The 22,245-nt window shown below is 54.1% G+C and overlaps 1 protein-coding gene across 19 annotated transcripts in view; it reads left to right on the top strand.

Moving 5' to 3' along the window:
* SCRIB (scribble planar cell polarity protein) overlaps positions 1–22,245 on the top strand; it is a 137,402-nt gene that overhangs the window by 65,106 nt on the left and 50,051 nt on the right. For all 19 annotated transcript variants that reach the window (XM_071418128.1, XM_071418140.1, XM_071418139.1 and 16 more), the window contains 9 exons: positions 1,305–1,394; positions 2,443–2,520; positions 4,337–4,645; positions 5,282–5,362; positions 10,644–10,889; positions 12,119–12,229; positions 15,305–15,481; positions 16,827–16,943; positions 19,419–19,607. In XM_071418128.1, the coding sequence (XP_071274229.1) occupies positions 1,305–1,394; positions 2,443–2,520; positions 4,337–4,645; positions 5,282–5,362; positions 10,644–10,889; positions 12,119–12,229; positions 15,305–15,481; positions 16,827–16,943; positions 19,419–19,607 (1,398 nt within the window). The remainder of the gene's footprint in view (positions 1–1,304; positions 1,395–2,442; positions 2,521–4,336; positions 4,646–5,281; positions 5,363–10,643; positions 10,890–12,118; positions 12,230–15,304; positions 15,482–16,826; positions 16,944–19,418; positions 19,608–22,245) is intronic.

Raw genomic sequence — 22,245 nt, 5'->3', positions numbered from 1 at the left:
CCTGCTTCCTTTGCTGCCTATGGTGTGGCCATGTGCAGCTGACACACCTGACATCTCTGCAGCAGCCTCTCTCCATCCTGGGCTTTGTTTCCAAAGAGGTGACATGGGGGACAGCCAGTTTGGTTCTCTGGAGGAGCCTGTGCTCATTTCTGTCACTGAGCTCCCCAGCTCCTTGGCCCTGAGAGAGTCCTCTCTGTCCTGTTCCTCTCCCTGTGTCCTACCACGTGCTCCCTGTCTTCCTTCTCCTGACTGTGGCATTGGGAATGGCTCATGCTGGTGTCCCTGAAAGAAACAGCTTCAGCCTGAGTCACATCAGCTGCTGGCAGTGGGCATGGCTGGGTGTGTGGAGGTGGGAGGTAGGAAGGAGGAGAATTGTGGATTGCTCAGCTGTGATCCTGAGCAGCTGGGGCAGAGGGGAGCTGAGCATCTGGGGCTTTTGGACTTGTGTGTTATTTCCATTAATACAGCAAAGCCAAGTGTCCACCAGAGTCTTCTGGACAAGGTGCCATCCTTGTCACTGCACACTGCTCTGGGGTGTCCTGGCATGCCCCAGTGGCTGCTGGAATTACACTCAGAGGGAGCCATGGCAGAGCCAGGCTGTGGTGTGAGCACTGTCCCTGTCCTGTGATCCAGTTCAAGGCCAAACTGCCTGCCCAGTTTGCCTTGTGCTGGAATCCCCTCTGCTGTGTCCACTGTGGGCAGGCTGACTGTTGGCTCAGGGCTCAGCTGTGGGAGGAGATTGATGTGTTCCATGGGTTGTGGGGGTGCTGCCCCTGAGGCACGAGTGCCACGGCTCCCCCAGTGTGTCCCACAGGTGTCACAGCTCCCCCAGTGTGTCCCACAGGTGCCATGACTCACCCACAGGTGCCACAGCTCCTCCAGTGTGTCCCACAGGTGCCATGACTCACCCACACACCACAGCTCCCCAGTGTGTCCCACAGGTGCCACGGCTCCCCCAGAGGTGTCACAGCTCCCCCAGGGTGTCCCACAGGTGCCATGGCTAACCCACAGGTGCCACGGCCCCCCCAGTGTGTCCCACAGGTGCCATGCCTCACCCAGAGGTGTCACAGTTCCCCCAGTGTCAGGAGATGGCCCAGAGCTGCTGTTTCCCATGCAAAGGAGCCATGCAGGGCTCTGGGTGCCCTGACCCACAGCCCCCTCCCCAGAGGTGCCAGGGCCCCCCCAGTGCCAGGAGATGGCCCAGAGCTGCAGTTTGCCATGCAGAGGAACCCAGAGCTGCTGTTTGCCATGCAAAGGAGCCGTGCCTGGCTCTGGGTGCCCTGACCCTGTCCCTTGTGTTGCAGCTGACCCTGACCATCGTGCGGCAGACGGGCGGGCTGGGCATCAGCATCGCGGGGGGCAAGGGCTCCACGCCCTACAAGGGGGATGATGAGGTAAGGCCTGTCCCTGTCACTGTCCCTGTCACTGCTGAGCCAGCTCCTGCTGGGGACTGGGTGTCCCTCATGGGAGCTTTGGGGTGGGTGGGAGCAGCCCTGGCTGCCCCCAAAGGGAGGGTGGTGGGGTGGAGCAGATGGGGAGTGAGCTGGATGAGCCATGGTGGTGGGATGGAGCAGATCCCACCAGGATAAGGGATGAGCTGGATGAGCCATGGTGGTGGGATGGAGCAGATCCCACCAGGATATGGGGGATGAGCTGGATGAGCCATGGTAGTGGGATGGAGCAGACTCCTGTCCCTGAACCAAGAGGGTCTGAGCTGGAGCTGCCATGGCAGCAGGGCTTCCTCCCCAGCTGTGGGGCACAGGGGATGGGGTTGTTCCCCACCTGGTGGCATCAGCTGCATCCTGTGATTCCAGTTCCACTGGAAGAGGGTTAAGGTGTCATTCCCTTGTCTTGTGGCTCACCTGGGGCAGCCTTGCCATGGGGCTCCTGTCCCTCTTGTCACCTTGGGATAGCCTTGGAATGGGATTATTGTCACCTTGGGGCAGCCCTGCAATGGGGTTCCTGTGTCCCCCTTGTCACCTTGGGATAGCCCTGGAATGGGGTTATTGTCACCTTGGGGTAGCCTTGGAATGAGATTATTGTCACCTTGGGGTAGCCTTGGAATGGGGTTCCAGTCCCTCTTGTCACCTTGGGGCAGCCCTGCCATGGGGTTCCAGTCCCTCTTGTCACCTTGGGGCAGCCCTGCCATGGGGTTATTGTCACCTTGGGGTAGCCCTGCAATGGGGTTCCTGTGTCCCCCTTGTCACCTTGGGGTAGCCCTGCAATGGGGTTCCTGTCCCCTCTTGTCACCTTGAGGCAGCCCTGCAATGGGGTTCCTATCCCTCTTGTCACCTTGGGGTTTCTGTTCCCTCTCCCCAGCTCCTGAGCTGCCATGTCCCCTCATGGTGGGTTCAGGACTGGCCAGGGGCTGGAGCTGAGGGGTCTCTGCACTGCAGAGGGATAAGGAACGGGCTCTCCATGACCAGAGGGTTTTATTTCCAGGGCATCTTCATTTCCCGCGTGTCCGAGGAGGGTCCTGCGGCTCGGGCAGGGGTCCGTGTTGGTGACAAGCTCCTGGAGGTAAGCACTGACTCCTGGCAAAGCAAGTGCTTCTGATAGCTTGGAGGGGAGGTGTGAGATGATTGGGAATGGATTTGCATCACACATATTTTAGACCAAGGTGTGTAAGAGCTAAACAAAATCCCTTTGGCTCAGAGATAGTTGTTTAATTTATGTCACCATGAACCTTTTGTTGCTTTATAAGCTCCTGCATTTGCTCTGGCCCAGCTCTGAAGTGTTGTGTGGCCCAGGTGGGAATAAATACAATACAAGAACACATACCTGGGCAGAGCAAAAGTGAACCCAGTAAATAACTTCTTACCCAGGGAGCCAGCCATGGGGATTGTTTGGGTGGGAAGGGACCTTGACACTCATCTCATTTCACCCCTGCCATGGGCAGGAACACCTTCCACTACCCAGGCTGCTGGGCTGACCCCTGGTTCTCCCTTTTGTGCCACCCTGGGGATGATCTGCTCTGTGACATCCCCACACCGAGGGACTGACACACAGGGCTCTGTCACACTGACAGCTCGGGGTGTTCCAGGGCTGTGAGCAGCTGCATGTCCCTCCTGGAAGATGGACAGGGGTCAGCCTGAGTTGTGTTGAATTGTGCTGAGTTTTGTTGGTGGAGATGGTTCTGTGTGGGGTTATCTGTCTGGGATGTTACCTGTAGGGATGATACAGGTGTAGCGAATTCAGGACTCTCTGTGGGGAAGGAATTCCTCTGAAAGGGCCTTTCCTTGGCTGCCCTGGCCTGGGACAGGTAGCAGGTGCTGTGGGAAGGCAGGATAACCTCCCAGAGGTCTGGGCACACCTGTGGGAACAGGGCCCAGGTGGGGTGTGAGGGGTTGAGCCAGTTCCCTCGGGCAGCAGTGGCTGGGGTTGGGATGGGTGTGAGATTGGGGCTGGGTGAGATTGGGGCTGGGTGTGAGGCTGGGGCTCAGTGTTGGTCGAGGCTGGGTGTGAGGTTGGGTTGGGTGCGAGGGGAGTCTGGATATGAGGTTGGCCTGAGTGTGAGAGGACACTGGGCGTGAAGTGAGGCTGTGTTTGAGGTCAGGGCTCTGTGCAGGTTGGGCTGGGTGTGAGGTCGGGGCTCTGTGTCTGGGCTCTGTGTCAAGGCAGGCTGTGTGTTGGTCAGGGCTCTGTGTTTGCTTGGCTCTGTGTTAGGCTGTGTGTTGGTCAGGCTCTGTGTTTGTTGGGCTGTGTGTAAGATTGGGCTGTGTGTTGGTCAGGGCTCTGTGTGGGTTGGGCTGTGTGTGAGGTTGGGCTGGGTCTGAGGTCAGGAGTCTGTGTTTGTTGGGGCTGTGTGTGAGGTTAGGGCTGTGCATCAGGGCAGGCTGTGTGAGGTCAGGGGTCTGTGTTTGTTGGGCTCTGTGTCAGGGCAGGCTGTGTGTGAGCCTGGGCTTGTGTTGGTCAGGGCTCTGTGTTTGCTGGGCTGTGTGTGTGTTGGGGCTCTGTGTCAGAGCAGGCTGTGTGCTGGTCAGGGTTTGTTGGTGTCTGTGTTTGCTGGGCTCTGTGTCAGGGCAGGCTGTGTGCTGGTCAGGGCTGTGTTTGGGCTGTGTCTCAGTCTCACAGCACGCTGTCTCTCTCCCTGCCCAGGTGAACGGCGTGTCCCTGCACTGTGTGTGTTGGTCAGGGCAGGCTGTGTGTTGGTCAGGGCAGGCTGTGTGTTGGTCAGGGCTGTGTCTCAGTCTCACAGCACGCTGTCTCTCTCCCTGCCCAGGTGAACGGCGTGTCCCTGCACTGTGTGTGTTGGTCAGGGCAGGCTGTGTGTTGGTCAGAGCTGTGTTTGGGCTGTGTCTCAGTCTCACAGCACGCTGTCTCTCTCCCTGCCCAGGTGAACGGCGTGTCCCTGCACTGTGCCGAGCACCACGTGGCGGTGGAGGCGCTGCGGGGCTCGGGCAGCTCGGTGTCCATGACGGTGCTGCGGGAGCGGATGGTGGAGCCCGAGAACGCCATCACGGTCACCCCGCTGCGGCCCGAGGACGATTACAGCCCCCGGGAGCGGCGCGGGGGGCTGCGCTTCCCCGAGGGCCCCGAGGCGGCCGCCGAGCGCTTCTCCACCTGCCTCATGCGCAACGAGAAGGGGCTGGGCTTCAGCATCGCCGGCGGCAAGGGCTCCACGCCCTACCGGGCTGGGGACACGGTCAGTCCGAGCCCTGGGACCCACATCCTCATCCCTGGGCGTGCAGCTGGGCAGCCTCTGCTGGGCAGGGTGCTCTAAAGTCAGGGAATCACGGAATTCTAGGATGGTTTGCGTTTGGAGGGACCTTAAACCTCCCCTTGTGGTGGGCAGGTTCCACTGTGCCAGGTTGCTCCAGGTCCTGCCCACCATGGCCTTCAACACTTGCAGGGGTCCAGGAGCAGCCACAGCTGCTCTGGGCACCCTGTGCCAGGGCCTCACACCCTCCCAGGGAACAATTCCTGCCCAATGTCCCATCCATCCCTGCCCTCTGGCACTGGGAGGCCATTCCCCTTGTGCTGTCACTCCAGGCCCGTGTCCAAGTCTCTCTCCCTCTTTTTTATAGAAGGAGGGTGGCTGGGGCTCCCAATCCCTGCCAGTGACATCTAATCCCACTGCTGCCCTCCTGGCACAGATTCCAGGCCCTGGGCCACGGCAGGATTTGCTGCCAGGGGCTCTGGGAGCAGAGGGTTTGTGTGGAGTGCAGAGCCGACGGGAAGGGGCAGGGCAGGGGGGAGGACTGAGACCTGCCTGGGTTTGGGGAGCCAGGCTCAGGCAGGGACAGCCCGGGCTGCTGTGACCCTCCTGCCTGTGCTGCAGGGCATCTTCATCTCCCGGATTGCAGAGGGAGGGGCAGCCCACCGGGACGGGATCCTGCGCGTCGGGGACAGAGTCATCTCGGTGAGTGCAGCGGAGGGGCTGGCTCGGCAGGGGCTGCTCCTCTGCTGCTGGGGCTGCGTTTTGGGGCTCCTTTCTTCAGCTCTGAGCCTTCTGGGACAGTGTTTAATTTGGGTGGTTCTCCCCTGTCTGGGGGTGGGTGCAGTTACACCTGCCCTTTACCCAAGGGGAAGGAAGGAATGGAATGGAGGGAGGGGACACAGCTGCACTGCCCAGCCTGGGGTCCCTCTGGAGCCTGGGGGGCTCAGCCACGGGGAGGGGGAGCCCCTTGGGGCACAGTGGGGTGGGCTGGAGCACAGGGAGCTGCCCTGGGGTGCTGTGGAGCAGGGCAGGGTGCCCCAGTGCTTCCCTGCTTCACGTGGAGCTCCGGCCTGCCGTGCTGTCGCTGCGGATCTCACTGCTCTCACCTGTGTCTCTGCCTCCTGCTCCTCACTCCCCTCCTGCGGGAGCCTCTCCTCAGCCTCCTGACCCTCCTCCCACGCTGCATGCTGCCTCTGGGCACCTCCAGCTCCTGGTGCTGGTGGTGGTTTCTGCCCAGCTGCCGTGGTGCTGCCGCGGCGCTGGCGTGAGTAAGCACTGATACAGCCTCGTCAGTGCTGGCTTCTGTCTGCTCTATCCCTGGGCTGGGGCTGGCTTGGGTTTGCTCAGGCACAGCATTTTAGTGCAGGTCTGACACTTGGCAGGAAGCTTGAACTGGTGTGGCATCTCTCACTCCCTCCTAGTGCTCCCCGCTGCCCAGAATCAAGCCCTGACCCTGATTAATGCCAGATAGACTGGATTATTTTGGATTTGTTCATGTTTTGATGCTCCATGGTACAGAGGCAGTACTGAGGCCCATCATTTGTGGTTGGTTTGCTCAACCTGTGGAAAAAGGAGACACAAAACCTTAGAACAGATTCAAAAGTCAAACCTGCCTCCACCCGGCTTCAGCAGCTCTATTTATATCCATGGGCAGCATCGTAGGAAAAGCAGATCTAATTCCCTAGTAATAGCTTGCAGTGGATTCCTCATGGGATGTGTGAGTTCAGGGCTTACAGAGCTGGGGCCTCTGCTGTATTTTGATGTGGCTGAAGTGTTGCTGTCATTATTCCTGACATCCCTAGCAAGGTCTCCTTGGCTACCTGTGCTCAGGTGTGTGTGACCATGGGGCTTTGGTCATTATTCCTGACACCCCTCAGTTCCCTGTGCTGAGCTGTGTGTGACCATGGGGGTTTGGTCACTATTCCTGACACCCCTCAGTTCCCTGTGCTGAGCTGTGTGTGACCATGGGGGTTTGGTCACTATTCCTGACACCCCCTTGGCTACCTGTGCTCAGGTGTGTGTGACCATGGGGGTTTGGTCACTATTCCTGACACCCCTCAGTTCCCTGTGCTCAGCTGTGTGTGACCATGGGGGTTTGGTCACTATTCCTGACACCCCCTTGGCTACCTGTGCTCAGGTGTGTGTGACCATGGGGGTTTGGTCACTATTCCTGACACCCCTCAGTTCCCTGTGCTCAGCTGTGTGTGACCATGGGGGTTTGGTCACTATTCCTGACACCCCAGCAGGTTCCCCTCAGTTCCCTGTGCTCAGCTGTGTGTGACCATCACAGAGGTTTGGTGCTGAGCACCAGCTGAAGCTCAGATCCCATGCTCACCTCTGAGGAGTGCAGGAACATGTCACCTTTCAGAAGAACACTCCCAGGACTTCCAAGCCTGCTTACCACCCTCTTTGGAAGCAGCAATTTCCCATTTTTATTGGAAATCTTCCACGATGCTGTGGTTCCTAGGATGTGGGTGCAGGTTGCCTGTATCTGCATGGGGAAGGAGAGGACCCTTGCTGGGTACAGGGCCCATTTCCAAAGCTGTGCTCTCCTGGTCATGCTCAGCTCTCACTTTGCCAAAGAATTCTGTTTTCTTAAGAAAATAAATACAGCACAGCTTCCTGCTCTTCCCCTGTGCTCCAAATCCTCCTGGATTTCTCCTTAGGAGAAGAGCTGGGATTGCTCCTTTGACTTTCTTAGGGGAGCTTTGAGCACAGGGGTTGAGGAGCCCAGCTGGGTCTCCCCTGAGTTAACACCCTCAACAGGCCCCAGTGACTGTCACTCATTCCCTGTGTTCCTGTGGCTCTTGGGACTCATTTTGGGGGGTAGACACTGGCCAGGAACTGCTGGGGGAGTGCTGCAGAGCTGGAGCTGTGGGATGGGAATCCAGCAGGGAGGGTGCAGGATTGGGAGCAGTTGCTAAGAGCAGCTGATTTTTTTGGGACTGGGAAGAAAACTGACATTGGAGAGATGTAGGATAGTGGGAGGTGACACGTGAGTCCCAATGATGCAGTGTGACCCCTTAGAGACTTGCCAGGATAATATAATTCCCTGGCACACAGAGAAACATGTGGAGCAAGGAATTATATTATCAGACACTGTCCCTTCCCCATGGCACTCAGAGGGCTGCATGGCTGGCCTTGCTCTCCAGCCAGATAAAGGCCATGGAAAATCAGCTGCCCCAAAAGCTGGGTAGCCACCAGGATTCCAGGTAGGGGAGAGTTACTGGGTGAAATGCTCCAGGGGCTGTTACATTTGAGACAGCCCTGACTCCTGGAGTCCTGTGCCCTGGTCCCTGCTCTGCTGTGCCCTCCTGGCCTGACCCCATCTGAGCACTCTCCCCCTCTCAGGGGCAGGAGAGCAGCAGAGGGGATGTGAGAAATGAGAGTGCTGCAGCAGCTCTGTGTGTGCAGTGTCACACCGTCAGAGCAAGGCTTGGCTTGGAAGGGGCCTCAAAGATCATCTTGTTCCCTCTCATTGAGCATGCTTGGCCTTGATGTGGTGATAGAACCAAAGAGCCAAGTCTCTGCTGGCTGTTGCCTTTGTTAACCATCAGAAGACCCCAGGAATCCTCCCTTCCCAATCCCCTGCACACAGAGCTGCTGCTTTCCCTGCTCCAGCTGCACCCCTCAGCAGGGCAAAGTGCAGGCTCCAGGTGTGGAACACAGGGCAGACACAGCCGGTCCCAGAGCACCGGGGCAGGACAGGGCAGTGCCCTTCCAGGTGCACACCTGAGCACAGGTGGTGCCCACAGGGCAGGAGCACAGCCTGGTGTTGCCTCTGGCTCACCAGGGTTCAGCTTGCTGGGGGATGGCACAAATCCTCCCTCCTTCCCTCACTCAGCCCGGTCAGGGCTCCTGCCTGCTCCAGCAAACAGGGCTTCCAGGCTCTCTGCTCACCCCCAAACCTTCCATCCAGCCTCTGCTCCAGCAAACAGGGCTTCCAGGCTCTCTGCTCACCCCCAAACCTTCCATCCAGCCTCTGCTCCAGCAAACAGGGCTTCCAGGCTCTCTGCTCACCCCCAAACCTTCCATCCAGCCTCTGCTCCAGCAAACAGGGCTCCCAGGCTCTCTGGTCACACCCAAGGCTCTTTGGTCACACCCAAGCCTTTCATCCAGCCTCTGGGCCACCTCTTGAGTCTTCCCATGTTTTGGATTCCTACTTGCTGGCCATTCCAGCTTGAGTTTTACCGGCAGCTGTGCACATGTGCCCTGAACAGAGTGAGCTGGCCCAGTAAATACAGAATGTGGGGAGAGGCAGAGCAGATGTGCACTCAGGCCCAGGGCTTGGCCACACCAGCACTGACCAGCAGCCTCCTGTTCACCCCTGTATTTCCCTGTGCTTGTTCCTCACCTCCAGTCCTCTTCCTGTTCTGCTAAACGTCCCATAACAAGTGCTGCATATTCCCAAACACCTCCTTCAAGCTTCCTGCAGCCACTGGGCCCTTTCTGCAAGAGATGTGCTGAGACAGCCCCTCATAATCTCCATTTCTTCTGCAGACTGGTTGTCAGGCCTGGTCACGCTTCTCTAATGTGCTGATTCCTTTGTGTGATTGCCTTTGGTGACTCTTTGAGGGTCCATGTGCTGATTCCTTTGTGTGATTGCCTTCGGTGACTCTTTGAGGGTCCATGTGCTGATTCCTTTGTGTGATTGCCTTCGGTGACTCTTTGAGGGTCCATGTGCTGATTCCTTTGTGTGATTGCTTTTGGTGACTCTTTGAGGGTCCATGTGCTGATTCCTTTGTGTGATTGCTTTTGGTGACTCTTTGGGGTGTCTGAGCCATGTGTCTGTTACCTGCACTCCCTTAGGGGCTGTGCACCTGTGTGGTTCATTTGTCACCTTTCCTGCTTGGTGCCCTGTCCTGTGCTCAGCAGCCACTGCCCAGGTCCCTCTCATCCTTCCTCTTCCTGGGGCACGTGCCAGCTGCTGCCCTGGCATCCTTCTGGTTCATGCCAGGGGTGTCCTTTGGGGACAGTGCTCTCGGCAGAGGTGACGCTGGGCAGTTCCCAGGACAGCACTGGGCTGTCCTAATGAGAGCAGCACCCACAGCTATGGGTGGGACAGGGTGCTGGCAGGGTCACAGGGGGTCTGGACAAAGCCCTGCATGCCAGCTTAGTCCAGAAACTGCTCTCTGGGGAGGAGCTGGGGAGTTTCAATAATATTTCTGGGGATCAGGCACTGGGGAATTGGCCTACAAAGCCCAGTTGCTGTGACTGTTACAGTCATGTTGTTACTTCATGAGCTGATCAAAGCCCATCTTGGCAGCTCCTTTTTTCATGTCCTCTTTGTTCATTTTGGAAAGCTTCTCCAGAACCTAATGGCTAGAAACCTTTTAATTTTCAGCTTTTTCCTGTCTAGTTTTGTTGTTCTGTCTGTGTTCTCTCAGCTCAGTTTCTGCCCCTTCTACATCCATGGAAAACAGTCACGTCCTTTGAGTTTCTAGGGAGGCAGTTTTAAATGTGAATTTTGTAGGAAAGGCTCTCTGTTCTTTCACATCTCCCTGTACCTGGGCTCACTTTTAAAGCCTCAGAGCTGGCTACCATGCCCTTGCCCAGCATGGGCAGCCAGTGGAGCAGTGAGCAGTGACAGGTCCTGTCAGCCACCAAATCCTGCCCGTGGTGTCCGTGTCAGGGCTTTGGGTGACTGATGAGGGCAGGTGCCTCAGTGACACGGCAGCAGCTGCTTCTGCACGTGCCTGTGTCGTGGCACTGCCGCTGGAAGTCTCTGTTTTGCTTCTCCCACACGGAGACATTTGCTGAGGCAGGTGGAACATCACCCCTGGCCTGTGTGATCCCCTGGAGCACCGTGTCAGGTGTGCAGGGAACGGGAAAAGGGGCAGGAGAGCCGAGCAGGAAGGGAACTGGGATCATTGGGAATTCCCAGGCGCCCGTGCCCCTTTGCCAGGTCGGAGGGAGCTCTGGGGCACAGGTGCCAGCAGGACAGGGCTCCCAGGGCTCGGCCCTGACGCCAGCTTTGTTCCAGATCAGTGGGGTAGACATGACAGAAGCCAGGCATGATCAGGCCGTAGCGCTGCTTACCGCGGCCTCCCCCACCATCGTGCTGCTGGTGGAGAGAGAGGGCAGGGCAGAGGAGCAGCCCGGCGAGGGGGGCTCGCCCCGAGCCCGCATGCACTCCCCACCACCTCCACCGGGACCCGGGGACAGCCCGCCCGAGGAGACGCCCAGGAACCACCTGTGCAAGGGGCTGGAGGACCAGTACCCCATCGAGGTGAGCTTGGCTTGGGGGCGCGGTGTAACCCTGAAAGATGGGTGTGGGGATGGGGATCAGCCTGCTGGGTTATTGGGGCTGGAGGATCAGTACCCCATCGAGGTGAGCTTGGGGTAATCCTGAAAGATGGGTGTGGGATGGGGATCAGCCTGCTGGGTTATTGGGGCTGGAGGATCAGTACCCCATCGAGGTGAGCTTGGGGTAACCCTGAAAGATGGGTGTGGGATGGGGACCATCCTGGAGGGTTATTGGGGCTGGAGGACCAGTACCCCATCGAGGTGAGCTTGGGGTAATCCTGAAAGATGGGTGTGGGATGGGGACCAGCCTGCTGGGTTATTGGGGCTGGAGGATCAATACCCCATCGAGGTGAGCTTGGTGTAACCATGAAAGATGGGTGTGGGAATGGGGACTGGCCTGGAGGGTTATTGGAGCTGGAGGTGTCATTTAGAAAGGATTGGGGTGAAGGGACCTGGAAGCCAGACCCACCCCTTGCCATGGGCTGGGGCACCTTCCACTAGCACAGCTTGCTTCAGGCCCTGTCCAGCCTGGCCTTGAATGCCCCAGGGGTGGGGCAGCCACAGCTTCTCCAGGCAACCACTGCCAGGGCCTGGAAGGATTTCTCCCCAGTATCCCACCTAACCCTGCCCACTTTCAGGGAGAACCTATTCCCTCTTGTGTGAGCTTGGCTTTGGGGGCATGGTGTAATCCTGAAAGATGGGTGTGGGATGGGGACCAGCCTGGTGGGTTATTGGGGGCTGGAGGTGTCATCATGGAAAGCCTTGGGGTGGAGGTATCTGAAAGCCAGACCTGCCCCCTACCATGGGCAGGGACAGCTTCCACTAGCCCAGCTTGCTTCAAGCCCTGTCCAACCTGGCCTTGAAAATTTCCAGGGATGAGGCAGGCACAGCTTCTGGAGCAGGGCCTGCCCAGCCTCACAGGGAAGGAAGGATTTCTCCCCAGTATCCCATCTAACCCTGCCCACTCTCAGGTAGAACCTGTTCCCCCTTGGGTCGCTCCAGGCCCTTGTCCAAAATCCCTCTCCAGCTCTCCTGGAGCCCCATTCCAGCTCTTCTCCAGGTTGTAGAGTCCCACATGGGTGTCCCCCTTGTCCCATGGGTGTTCACCTTGTGCTTACCCATGCAAAGAGCCCTGACTCCGTGTTTGTCAGTGTTTGTGGTCTCCAGGTGATCTCCTTCATTGTCTTTGACACTGCTTCTTGTTCCCTTCAGGAAATCCACCTGGTGAAAGCAGGGGGTCCCCTGGGCCTCAGCATCGTCGGGGGCAGTGACCACTCCAGCCATCCCTTTGGGATTCATGAGCCAGGTGTCTTCATCTCCAAGGTAGAGTCCCAGCAGAGCTGCTCTGGCTGTTCTGAGCTGTTGGTTATTGGCATTCAGGTGAGGGATTTGGATGTGAGTCCAGCTGTACAGGATGGATTTGTGAAATGAGGGCATAGGAGAGGGATGTGTGAAGGGTTATTTGTACTGCGTGTGCGGCTGCTGCTGGAGCCATCTGAGGACATGTAAAAGCCTCAGACCTTTCTAATCCATGCTGAACCCTTTGGAGGGATCCCAGTCAGCTTTTGAAATCGCTGGGTTCAGGTTGGCCTTAGTGAGTCCTGGGAAGATGCTGCCATTGCAGGAAGCCAGCCATTACTGGGAAGGTGCTGGTGGGACTGTGTGGCTGCTCTGATCCCACGTTCCCATTCCAGTGGTGATGCCATGCAGGGGCAGCACACACCTGGCCACTGCCTGCAGCCCATTCCTCACAGTCCTGCACTTCCACACTCATGGGAATAGGGATGCTGGAGAAAACATCCCTGCAGAGCCCTCTCTGCTTCCTGACTGCTCTTGTCACTTGGAGGTGCTGAACCTGACTGCTCTGACACCTGTGGCAGGGTTCACACCTTGCTAAGGGCTGTTTGGAGTTCTAGGAGTGATGCCTGCCAGGCCTCTTCCTTGGTGTGCCCATGGTTTTTATTGCAGTGCATCAGCAGGTCAGTGGGGCAGGATTTGCTCTTCTCAAAGCCTGCCTGACTCTTTCCCACCATCCCTACTTCCCCACAGATTTCACCCTTTCCTTGCTGACTCCTTTGTTTCACCAGGAACACAGGTTTGGTTGTGTGTTCAGCTCTCAGGAGCCCCTGTAGAGCACTGGGTGAGGACTGGAGCAGTCCTGGTGCTGTCAGTCCTGGTTACACTCACAGGCAAAATAATGGCAAGACTGGCACAGGATTGGCTCAGATTAAATTGGAAGTGTGAGAATAACATATGGAATAGCACTTGAAAGCACATTCCCAGTGCTGCCAGATGTGTCACCTCTTGGGGAATTTTGTCTGCAGAGAGGAGTCAGAACAGGCCTGCAGGGTCTGGAGGATGCCTGGGGACACAGTCACATCTCCAGGAGAGATGGACTGTTGTGGCTGAGACAGTCACAATATAAAGCAACACGCTCCATTCTCAGAAGGCTTCAAACTGTGTTTATTATAGCATCCATGCTTTTTATACATTCTGTTGGGATCCCAGTTGTGGGTTTCTCTGTGTCTGGATTCAAGGTACTTGAGACAATAATTCATGTTCAGACTCAGCTGTTTATTATTTCTAATCAATAAAACAATCTCACTACTGTGAGTTCAGCACCTTTTCATTAGAAGGCACAAAATGGCCAACAATCTCTTGTTACAAGGGCTTTTAAGACTAAACTGTCCAATTAAGAACTGACACCTAGATTATTTTCCCTTTTAACCCAATAAATGATCCCAAAGAGCCCCCAATGTGGACTTTTCTGCCCAAAATGCCACCCAAACCCATGGAGAAAGAGGAAGAAGCAGCATGAAGAAAAAACCCAGGATGACACCCTGTGCCCTCCATCTTGCTGCCATCCACAACTCACTAAAAATCCCAAACCCTCAATTTCTCACCCAGTGACACACCTACACTGCTCTCTATAATCCATTTCACACTTTTGTGGATTCTGGTCAATCTTGAAGTCCAGGAAACTTTCTCCATGAATGAGGGTCGGAGTCAGTGCTGCCCTGGGGGTCAGGACACCCCAGAGCAGACAGAGTGTGCTGTGGTGCACTGGGTGCTCTGGGTTTCCACAGCATTCTTACAAAACTCAGAAATTTACACTGTACTCATTAATCACAAGAGACAAACAGTGTGCTTATGTCACAGACATCTTTAATGAGAAATCCTTTCCTTAGGATTTTCCCTCCTGAGAAGCTGAGAGGCCTCAGGAACAAAATGTAACCAATGGTTATCTGCTGCTGTGGAATGCAATAGGTAGATCTTTGATTGGCCCATGTTGGTTGTTTCTAATTAATGGCCAATCACAGTCAGCTGGCTTGGATTCTCTGTCCAAGCCACAAGCCTTTGTGATCATTCTTTCTTTTTCTATTCTTAGTTGGCCTTCTGATGAAATCCTTTCTTCTATTCTTTTTAGCATAGTTTTAATGTAATATATATCATAAAATAATAAATCAGCCTTCTGAAACATGGAGTCAGATCCTCATCTCTTCCCTCATCCTAAGAACTCTGTGAACACCATCACATGCTCATCTCTTATTTAACCTTCTTTCCTTCTTAGTTTCTGCATCAACAGCCTTGGTAGGAAATTCTTTCAGGGGTACCCATGGATCTTGTTACCAGGTGTCTTGGTTTGGATAGACAGGTGCCTGTTAAGGAAGGCAGGAGCCTCCCCTGAAATGCAGAATGTAAACCCTCCCCACCCCTCCCAATTGCTATAAATTTTAAATTAACGGGCTGTCAGGCAAAAATACGGGAGCAGGAAATAACAGTTCTTTAATAGGGAAGGAAAAAAATAAAAGGATAAAATAAACAATGCAGTGCAGTAGAACAACACTGCCAGAGTCAGAACCCAGCCTGACACCCTGTGGGTGTTGATGGCAGTCCCATTGGAAATGTGGCTCAGCCCTCCTGCAGTGCCAGGGGTGGTTCCATTGGAGCAAGGGGGATCTGTAGAGAAGGATGAATCCTTCCTCTGGAGATCCAGGGGAAGGAGAGGCAGCTGCTGTTCCTCTGGGGAATCCCATGGAGAAGCCGTGCTGGTGTCTCAAAAACCTCTGGATTATATCTGGGTAGCAATGCTTGGCTCCTCCCCCTGGGCAGAGCATCTCCCAGTGGGATGCTGTAGTTTTTATCAGTCATGCAGTGACATTCCATAGCTGTTATCAGCAGATATCCCCTCCCTGAGGGAGGTGTGAATGTGGTCACTCAAAGAGAGAGATAAGGCAAACTGCCCACTTGACAAAGATAATCTGCCATACAGATGGTAATGGAAAACACCTTGCATTGCAATCTTCATCACCAGACTTCTCTCAGGCTGCCAGCAGTCCCTGTAAAGGCTCCTGCAGGGTGGCCAGCCCTTCTCAGGAGGCGTTGCTGTGTCCATAGGTGATCCCGCGGGGGCTGGCGTCGCGCAGCGGGCTCCGCGTCGGGGACAGGATCCTGGAGGTGAACGGCACCGACCTGCGCCACGCCACGCACCAGGAGGCCGTCAACGCCCTGCTCTGCAACAGCCAGGAGCTCAGCATGCTGGTCCGCAGGGACCCCCCTCCCCCTGGCATGCAGGTGGGCTCTGGGGCAGGCACCTGGGGAGCTCTCACCTGGGGGAGGTCTGGGATAGGGGACAGCCAGACTCCTGGGATTCCCTGCTCCTGACACCTTGGGCAGGGCTCTGGGGCAGGGCTCTGGGGAGCTCTCACCTGGGGAGATCTGGGATAGGGGACAGCCAGACTCCTGGGATTCCCTGCTCCTGACACCTTGGGCAAGGCTCTGAGGCAGCTCTCACCTGGGGGAGGTCTGGGATAGGGGACAGCCAGACTCCTGGGATTCCCTGCTCCTGACACCTTGGGCAGGGCTCTGGGGAGCTCTCACCTGGGGAGATCTGGGATAGGAGACAGCCAGACTCCTGGCTGGGATTCCCTGCTCCTGACACCTTGGGCAGGGCTCTGGGGAGCTCTCACCTGGGGCAGCTCTTACCTGGGGAGGTCTGGGATAGGAGACAGCCAGACTCCTGGCTGGGATTCCCTGCTCCTGACACCTTGGGCAGGGCTCTGGGGCAGTCACAGGGGGGTTCTGGGGCAGCTCTCACCTGGGGAGGTCTGGGATAGGATACAGCCAGACTCCTGGCTGGGATTTTTCCTGCTCCTGACCCCCTGTGAAGGCTGGTCTAGAACAGAGGCTGGATGGAGCTAAAGAATAAAGTAGGGATTTAAAGTAGGGGTTAAAAATAACGTAGGTTTATTTGGAGACCTCAGTAGACCCACCTTGGGCAGTACAAGAGCCCAGCCAGGGCTACACCCAAGATGAACCAAAATGGTTACAAAAAATGGATGACCAGTCCTCACACTTTTATAAGTTTTGGTCCATTAGCACATTGGAGCTAATTGTCCAATTACAGCTTTAGCCCATGCAGTCCCATCCTTGTTTTTCTCTCTTCAGCCCACGTTGTTTGTGCTCTTGGGGCTGAGATTTGGATCATTTGTCCTTGGTCCCCAGCTGGAGCAGGAATTGTTTTGTCTCCCTGCTCTGTGCACAGAGCTCAGCATCCCCTGATGTGAACCCAGACCCACACACTAAAGCAGCACAGAACCTGAAAAATAGAAAAGCTAAAATCTGAGGCACCACTCCTTTGGCAGAATCCAGTCACTTTTAAGTGTGTCTCCAGCTGGGACATGGTGAGCATCTCTTGCCATGGCTGTGGTGACTCTGTCATCAGGGAACAGAAAAGGGCAGGTCCTCTCCAACAGGAATAAACTGACAAATGAGGGATGGAGCTATTCCCTATCCCTCATTCCCTATATCTGTACCTAATTCAGGCCCTTTTCAGGGCACTTAGAGCTGTGGTCACTCCCAGGAGTGTTCCCTCAGCTGAACTTAGCCCAGAAACAAGGAGACTCCTCTGTGTTTCCAGGAAATTTGCATTGAAAAGGCTCCAGGAGAGAAGCTGGGCATCAGCATCCGGGGTGGAGCCAAGGGCCATGCTGGCAATCCGTTTGATCCCACTGATGAGGGCATCTTCATCTCCAAGGTACCAGAGCACCACCACCCCTGCAGGCACTGCCAGGGAGAGGAGGGTGCTGCAATGTGCTCTCAGCTTTCACTTGTGCACCATTCTGGAGGTTCTCCCTCCAGCAAAGGAGACAAATCCTTGTCCTTGCATATTTCCTCCTCTACAGCAGCTTCACAGTTTCTTACTTTGCTTCCTGCTTGCCTTTACTTTGCTTTGTTTCTTCTCTTGTGTTTTTTTCTGTAGTGCAAGCCCACACATCTTTCCTTGTACCCACATTCCTGTTTGTCCGCCTGTGTCTGTCCCTTCCTGCCCACTCAGACATGCAAGGAATCCCTAACCTTTTCTCCTGTGCCTTGCACTGTCTGCGTGACTTTGTTCCTTTTTTAGGTGACTGCTTGTGTCACACAAAATTCTCACATCAGTTTTCCTCCAGAAATTACATGTTTTCTTGTTCAGCTTACACTTATCATTTTATGCTCCTCCCAACCCTTTCCAAAAAGTTTTTATTGTTTTTTCTTTGCTGGCTGCAGAGCTCAGCAATGAGTGGTGTCATTTTGGTCTGGCTGATGACAAAGAGGACTCTGGGTGTTCACCCTATTGTCACTATTTTCCTTTTCAGCTGTTTTTCTGGGGGTAGAAACTGATGTGAGTTACCCTCATGGCTGCAGACACTCTGTAATTGTCAGTCAGCCCTGATAACTGAGAATTGGTTGCTGCTAAGGCAAGGGAACATTCAGCATTTGTTGTTATGTGGCTGTAACTGTTTTATCTGAGTTCTAAAGATAAAAGAATAAATTCCCTCTTTCAGAGTGGCAGTTGCATGTTCACCTGGGACATTTGTAACAGCAGGAAAAGAAAACCTGAGATTATTTTAACTGGCAGTGATTTTGAGAAGTTGGCTCTGGTTTGCTCCCCTGCAGCATTACAGGATTTAGGGGTGGAAGGTTCACAGTTTAGCCATGGCACAGAGTTGGTTTACCCCATCTCCCCTCCCTGTTTTTCCCAATACTTGTTGTTTTAGCCTGCAGAGAACCAAAATCCTGAACTTCCCTGCTCTCCCTTGAGCTATGTTACTCCCCTCAGCCTCTCCTACCTGTCCTGTCTGGAGGGGTTTTCCTGCCTCTGCTTTTCCCTGGATATTTGTGGTAACCAGGAGACAAAGTTGTGCTTTTCCTCTTCTTCCTCTTTGCATGTCTGATCCCTGCCTCCTTCCTCCTTAGTTTGTCTTCATTTGCATTTCCATTGTGTCTCTCTCCCTCCACAAAATGATTTCTCTTTCCATGAGACACATCATGATGTGACAGCTTTTCCTTCTCACCTTTCCTTGGTTACATGGAACCAAGAAGGCTTCTTCAGAAAGCTTCAAACTGTTTTTATTACAGCATGCATGCTTTTTATACATTCTGTCTATGGGGTACCAGTTGTGGGTTTCTCTGGGTCTGGATTGAAGGCACTTGAGATGGTAGTTCATGTTCAGACAGCAAATTTCAATTTCACCTTCTTTTATCTCACACAAAAAGATTCTTCCACACCTGTTCCCTCCACCAACCTGTACAGCTTCTTCCTGCTCTGCCCTCTCCATAGTTCTTGCAGATCCTCCCCCTGCTTGCAGCTGCAGGCTGTTGTCCCTGTCCCTGTGTGTGCTGTCACCCCTCCCTGTCCCCAGGCTCTTGTGTCCCCTCTGAGCTGCTGCAGTGGCCTCTGGTGTAAGAGCCTAAATGAGAGATGCGGGACTCCAGGCAGCTCTCCGAAATGCAGTTTATTGTATCCAAATGCAGTTTGTTGTATCCAAAATGCAGTTTATTGTATCCAAAATGCAGTTTATTGTATCCAAAATGCAGTTTGTTGTATCCAAAATGCAGTTTATTCCATCCAAGAGGTTACAGCAGTCCAGGGTCGTGGGTGACAGAGCTGTGCCTACAGATGTCAGCTCCAGCTGCAGGCAGGCCTGGAGACCCTTTGGTTTAGGTTACATTGCATTCTATACTTTTCTCTTGGTTACAATGCATTCTATGCTTTTCTTTGCTGAGCATCTTAATACAGTAGAACCAATCTATACCTTAACTATTATCTATAGCCTATCATAACTACCATGATTACCATATTCATGTTACTGTTCTCCAATCACTAAAAGTTAGTACATTACAGATTCAGCTAGAAGTTGTTATTCAGTTTTCTTGCAGTGGAAAATTCTGAGACATTTGCTGATTTGTTTGCCTGTGCTCTCTTTCTGCTTGGTAAAAACATCTTCTTGTTTGAGGTGGGTTTATCCTTTGCTCTAAGGCATAAAAACCCCTTCTAACTAACACACCCTCTGCCTCCTTGGTTATCCAGTAAGACTGGCTCAGCAATTTTTTTCTTCTATATCAAAACTTGCTTCCATCTCTATTCCTTCATCAGACTCAACATTTAAAAATCTTTCTGCAAAGCATCCATATCAGTGAGACTTCCTTGTAAGACTTTCATCCTTCCCAACACCCTGGTGTGTTGCAGGTGAGCTCCTCGGGGGCTGCAGCCCGGGACGGCCGCCTGCAGGTGGGGATGAGGATCCTGGAGGTGAACCACCAGAGCCTGCTGGGCATGACGCACACCGAGGCCGTGCAGGTGCTGCGCGCCGTGGGCGACGCGCTGCTCGTGCTGGTCTGCGATGGCTTCGACCCCAGGGCTGCTGCTGCCATCGAGGTGAGGCTGCAGGGCAGGGCTGGGGCCACCAGGGTCACCCACGGGGATCCCAGTGAGGCTGGGTGTGCCAGCTGGAGCACCGTGGATCCCAGTGAGGCTGGGTGCCAGCTGTAGCACCATGGATCCCAGTGAGGCTGAGTGCCAGCTGGAGCACCATGGATCCCAGTGAGGCTGGGTGCCAGCTGTAGCACCATGGATCCCAGTGAGGCTGGGTGCCAGCTGGAGCACCATGGATCCCAGTGAGGCTGGGTGCCAGCTATAGCACCGTGGATCCCAGTGAGGCTGGGTGCCAGCCTGGATCCCAGTGAGGCTGGGTGCCAGCTATAGCACCATGGATCCCAGCAGGGCTGGGTGCCAGCCAGGATCCCAGTGAGGCTGGGTGCCAGCTGTATCAGAGTAGATCCCAGCAGGGCTGGGTGCCAGTTGTAGCACCATGGATCCCAGTGAGGCTGGGTGCCAGCTGTAGCACCATGGATCCCAGTGAGGCTGAGTGCCAGCTATAGCACCATGGATCCCAGTGAGGCTGGGTGCCAGCTGTAGCAGAGTGGATCCCAGTGAGGCTGAGTGCCAGCCTGGATCCCAGTGAGGCTGGGTGCCAGCTGTATCAGAGTAGATCCCAGCAGGGCTGGGTGCCAGCTGTAGCACCATGGATCCCAGTGAGGCTGGGTGCCAGCTGTATCAGCGTGGATCCCAGTGAGGCTGGGTGCCAGCTATAGCACCGTGGATCCCAGTGAGGCTGGGTGCCAGCTGTAGCAGAGTGGATCCCAGCAGGGCTGGGTGCCAGCTGTAGCACCATGGATCCCAGTGAGGCTGGGTGCCAGCTGTAGCAGAGTAGATCCCAGCAGGGCTGGGTGCCAGCTATAGCACCGTGGATCCCAGTGAGGCTGGGTGCCAGCTGGAGCAGTGTAGGGTTTAGATGGGAGATGCTGGTACCTATTTATAGTGAAACAAGGCGACCTCCTCTTAAGTTTCTGTGGTTGAAATGGCTCCCAAGGTGTTAGAAAGTCGTTTTCTTCCAGCTCCACAACCAAAGAAGTTGAGATTTGTCAGTTCAAGGTTGTTTATTTTCTCTTATCTATTACATTCTCTCTCTGACCCACTGAGATCTGTCCAGCAGGTTGGGTTGTGGCACAGTCCCTGCCCTTGGGATGGTGTTCGTTTTTTACACTAAGAACTACGTGTACTTTATTTACAATAATTTTCCAATACCTATCACCTATGTTAGTCTGTCTCTATTCTAAACCAATTCAGAAGTGTCACTGTCACAGCAGAAGATAGAGGACAAGAAGAAGAAGGACAGGACATGCCCAGATTTCTCCATCTTGCCTCTTGAACCCCATTCTAAATCCCCAAAATTCTACTTTTTCACCCTGTGACAAATTAACTATCATTCTACTCAAACCCTAGTGGCTTGTAAATCCTCACACAAAGCTGGCAATTGTTTCCATGGGTTAAAATCCAAGGCACAGGAGTTTGTGACTCCATGCCAAGGTCTCTGAGCCCCTTGCCAGGGTCTCGAGTCCTCCAGGGCAGCCAGAGGAATGCCCTGGGTTCTGACAATCTGGAATGATTGGCATCTGACTCCAAGGCTCTGGAATGCTGAACACTCACTTTATTAAAACTATACTATGTTACATTATACAATATTAAAGAGAGATGCTATACTGTATCATACTAACTACTGAAAAACTCCTGACTGTCTGTCAACAGCCAGGACACAGCTTTGACCCAATAGGCCAATCAATACAAACAATCAGCACCAGAATCCAATTACCAAATTCCTTCAGGTAAACAACCTTCCCAACACATTCCATGTGTGCAAAACACCAGGAGCAGCAAGCAGAGATAGAAATTGTTTTCCCTCTGTGCTTCTCCAGGAAAACACCTGAGAGAGGAAATTATGGCTCTGTTCAGAGACTGTGAATGCCACACCTGTTCCCTGAGTGGTGTTCACAGGGTCCCTGGAAGAGGGAAGAGACAAGGATCTGATTCCATGTTTCAGAGGGCTGATTTATTATTTTATGATATATATTATATTAAAACTATACCAAAAGAATAGAAGAAAGGATTTCATCTGAAGGCTTGCAAAGAATAGAAAAGGAAAGAGATGGAATGATAATAAAATCTTGTGATTGACCAGACAGTCTGATACAGCTGGACTGTGATTGGCCATTAATTAGAAACAACCACATGAGCCCAATCCCAGATGCACCTGTTGCATTCCACAGCAGCAGATAACCATTGCTTACATTTTGTTCCTGAGGCCTCTCGGCTTCTCAGGAGAAAAGATCCTAAGGAAAGGATTTTTCATAAAATGTGTCTGTGACAATTCCCCAGTAAGCATCTCCTGTGGAAAAGTTGTGTGGGTAAATGTTCAGGCAAGGGAGTCAGGTGCACACACCACACTCACATGGCTGGCTCAGCAAAGAGAGGCAGAAGGGCCTTTTGTGGGGTCAGTTCCAGCAAAGGTTTATTGCAGCACACAGGAGGGAAATCAGAGACAAAGGACAAGACCACATGCTCTGCACAAGGTTTATTGTCACTATTGTCACTGTGGTATTAGGGACAGGTGAATGAGGTGGCACAGACCCCTGTGTTCTCCCAAGTTTATTAGACACCACACGTTCTTTTATAGACA

The sequence above is a fragment of the Agelaius tricolor genome, unplaced genomic scaffold (assembly GCF_023055355.1).
Source record: "Agelaius tricolor isolate 1412-34295 unplaced genomic scaffold, bAgeTri1.0.p SCAF_78, whole genome shotgun sequence".
NCBI lineage: Eukaryota > Metazoa > Chordata > Aves > Passeriformes > Icteridae > Agelaius > Agelaius tricolor.
Note: the sequence above shows the minus strand (reverse complement) of the source record. Positions and strands in the feature narration are given on the sequence as shown.